Raw genomic sequence first — 3557 nt, forward strand, 5'->3', positions numbered from 1 at the left:
TACAGTTATGAAGTAGCAACGAAAATAATTTTATGGTTGGGTCACAACATGAGGAACTGTATTTAAAGGGCCAGAAGGTTGAGAACCACTGTCAGCGCGCATCCGACACAGGAGCCGAATCATACGGTTCGCAAAGCACATCGCATTCACTCATCCATTTATTCCCCCTGCACCCCCACTTCGCACTGGGAACTGCCAGCATGAATCTCACCCTCCTTTGAAGGAAGATGTAGGCACCAGGCACAGGGGCCAAGCTCCTGGTCTGAGGTCAAACAATTCGGGGCCCAGGGCTCTTAGACCCTCCTCTCTGTTCCTTTCCGCTTCCTTCCACATTCCCACCACCACCACGCGCCATCTGCAGCAGCCCTCGCCCTGGGCCAGGCTAGCCCCTTTCTCTGAATGCCCTGGGTTAGGGATGAGAGTTCGGAGGAACTCCTATCCGCCACAACCTGGCAGACAGAGCAGGTTTCCAACCAGGTCATAATACAAGGTCGGTGTCTGGCAGGACCATGGCAGCCCAACCTCCACCCCACATCCCAGCCCCAGCGTCTCAGGCTCTATGGGTTTTCTGGACAAGGCCACCTCCCAACCCCTCACCCCAATCTCTATTCCTGCTGATTGGGGCAGAAACCTTAGCGCCCCACCCATAACCTTTGCGGACAAGGGACTAGAAGCCAGGAGCGGACTCTGGTGCTCTGCAGACTCTGAGGACTGGCGGAATCTGTACTGAGGGTGGGGATGGGACTGGGGTGGGCGCCCAAGTCTGAGAGGGATGCTGGACACTAACCCTGACAATGGCTCAACCGAGTTCCCGTGCTGACCGGGAGGCCTGCCCACCACTGGGAGCAGGAGGGTGTGGAGGATTCACCCTATATTATACTTTATTATTGGGGTGGGGAACCTCCAGCCTACACGCCATATAATCATTTGGTCTGGCCCTGCCAAGGCATTAGGGGCGAGTTCATTAAATGTTTGACCAAATATACCAGACTAATTTTTTAAATATATGTTTATTAACTTTAGAGAGGAAGGGAGAGGGAGAGATAGAAACATCAGTGATGAAAATCACTGATCCTCTGCCTCCTGCACATCCCACACTGGGGATCCAGCCTGCAACTCAGGCATGTGCCCTTGACTGGAATCAAACTTGGGACCCTTCAGTCTGCAGGCCGACGCTCTATCCACTGAGCCAAACCAGCGAGGGCCAGACTAATTTTTAATGTGATAATTTTGGATGGCCCGCCAATGATGTTATAAATATCCAAAATAGGTTCCCCACCCCAAGCTGTTGGTACTGGGCAAAGTCTGGTGCAAAGATAGCATGTTTCAATTCAGAAAAATTGGGCTCCCCTCCAGGAAAGGCAGACAGACACCTGGAGGCTCACCCGGCCCGGGCACACGCGGGTGCACGGGGATTGGGCGGCTCCAGAACCCTTGTGGGAACCGGAGCTCTGGCGCGGCAATAGAGGGACCCTGGAGAGCTGCAACTCGGCCAGCGGGGGACCCAGAGGCCGAGGGGGACTTGGAAGCCCCGCCCGCTGCCTCTCTCCAGACAGTGCCCTCGGCCCCACCTCCTGGGATCGCGTCAGCCAATGAGCGCGGCCGCGGCGGGCGTGCCCCTTGCGCCCCGGGCATAAAAGTTCCTCACTCTCCAGGCCGGTACCCCTTCTGGTCCTCGCACAGACCCAGAAAGAAGCAACCATGGTGCTGTCTCCCGCTGACAAGACCAACGTCAAGGCCGCCTGGGACAAGGTTGGCGCCCACGCTGGCGACTATGGCGCAGAGGCCCTGGAGAGGTGAGGACCGCCTGTGCCTGCCTCCACCCCGACCCCCGCCCACCGCCTGCAGCCTCCCCTCGGCGCCCGTATCCCAGGCTCTCGGGGTCCAGAGCGCGGACCTGCCCCAAGAGGCCAGCCAGTGCTTCCGCCCGAATCCCAGGCCCATGACCCTGCCCTGCACCACCCCACCCTCACCCTCACCCCAACCCGCCTCTCACCCTCCTCTCCTCGCAGGATGTTCCTGAGCTTCCCCACCACCAAGACCTACTTCCCCCACTTCGACCTGAGCCACGGCTCTGCCCAGGTCAAAGGCCACGGCAAGAAGGTTGGCGACGCCCTGGGTAACGCCGTGGCCCACATGGATGACCTGCCCGGCGCCCTGTCCGCCCTGAGCGACCTGCACGCCTACAAGCTGCGTGTGGACCCCGTCAACTTCAAGGTGAGCCGGGCGCCGGGCCCGCAGGGATCTGGGAACATAGATAACAGTAAAATATAGTAGCATAATTAGAAAGTAATAAGTTTTCAGTATTTATGAGCTTTTTTGTCATTTTAATATATTTTTATTGATTTCAGAGAGGAAGGGAGAGATAGAAACATCAGTGATGAAAATCACTGATCCTCTGCCTCCTGCACATCCCACACTGGGGATCCAGCCTGCAACTCAGGCATGTGCCCTTGACTGGAATCAAACTTGGGACCCTTCAGTCTGCAGGCCGACGCTCTATCCACTGAGCCAAACCAGCGAGGGCCAGACTAATTTTTAATGTGATAATTTTGGATGGCCCGCCAATGATGTTATAAATATCCGAAATAGGTTCCCCACCCCAAGCTGTTGGTACTGGTGCGAAGATAGTATGTTTCAATTCAGAAAAATTGGGCTCCCCTCCAGGACAGGCAGACAGGCACCTGGAGGCTCGCCCAGCCACACGCGGGTGCACGGGGAGGTGGGCGGCTCCGGAACCCGTGTGGGAACCGGAGCTCTGGCGCGGCAGTAGAGGGACCATGGAGAGCTGCAACTCGGCCAGCGGGGGACCCAGAGGCCGAGGGGGACTTGGAAGCCCCGCCCGCTGCCTCTCTCCAGACAGTGCCCTCGGCCCCACCTCCTGGGATCGCGTCAGCCAATGAGCGCGGCCGCGGCGGGCGTGCCCCTTGCGCCCCGGGCATAAAAGTTCCTCACTCTCCGGGCCGGTACCCCTTCTGGTCCTCGCACAGACCCAGAAAGAAGCAACCATGGTGCTGTCTCCCGCTGACAAGACCAACATCAAGGCCGCCTGGGACAAGGTTGGCGCCCACGCTGGCGACTATGGCGCAGAGGCCCTGGAGAGGTGAGGACCGCCTGTGCCTGCCTCCACCCCGACCCCCGCCCACCGCCTGCAGCCTCCCCTCGGCGCCCGTATCCCAGGCTCTCGGGGTCCAGAGCGCGGACCTGCCCCAAGAGGCCAGCCAGTGCTTCCGCCCGAATCCCAGGCCCATGACCCTGCCCTGCACCACCCCACCCTCACCCTCACCCCAACCCGCCTCTCACCCTCCTCTCCTCGCAGGATGTTCCTGAGCTTCCCCACCACCAAGACCTACTTCCCCCACTTCGACCTGAGCCACGGCTCTGCCCAGGTCAAAGGCCACGGCAAGAAGGTTGGCGACGCCCTGGGTAACGCCGTGGCCCACATGGATGACCTGCCCGGCGCCCTGTCCGCCCTGAGCGACCTGCACGCCTACAAGCTGCGTGTGGACCCCGTCAACTTCAAGGTGAGCCGGGCGCCGGGCCCGCAGGGATCTGGG

At 59.6% G+C, this 3557-nt stretch overlaps 1 protein-coding gene across 2 annotated transcripts in view; it reads left to right on the top strand.

Moving 5' to 3' along the window:
- Positions 1-1680: 1680 nt before the first annotated feature.
- LOC102245028 (hemoglobin subunit alpha) overlaps positions 1681-3557 on the top strand; it is a 2507-nt gene continuing 630 nt past the window's right edge. The window contains exons 1-2 of one of the 2 annotated variants that reach the window (XM_005870344.2): positions 1681-1796; positions 2013-2217. In XM_005870344.2, coding sequence (XP_005870406.1) covers positions 1702-1796; positions 2013-2217 — 300 coding nt within the window. In that variant the 5' untranslated portion in view covers positions 1681-1701. Of the gene's footprint in view, positions 1797-2012; positions 2218-2960; positions 3104-3319; positions 3525-3557 lie in introns of those variants that run through there. The other variant, XM_005870343.2, reaches the window with a different exon arrangement.

This window comes from Myotis brandtii, unplaced genomic scaffold (genome assembly GCF_000412655.1).
Source record: "Myotis brandtii unplaced genomic scaffold, ASM41265v1 scaffold317, whole genome shotgun sequence".
NCBI classification, from domain to species: domain Eukaryota; kingdom Metazoa; phylum Chordata; class Mammalia; order Chiroptera; family Vespertilionidae; genus Myotis; species Myotis brandtii.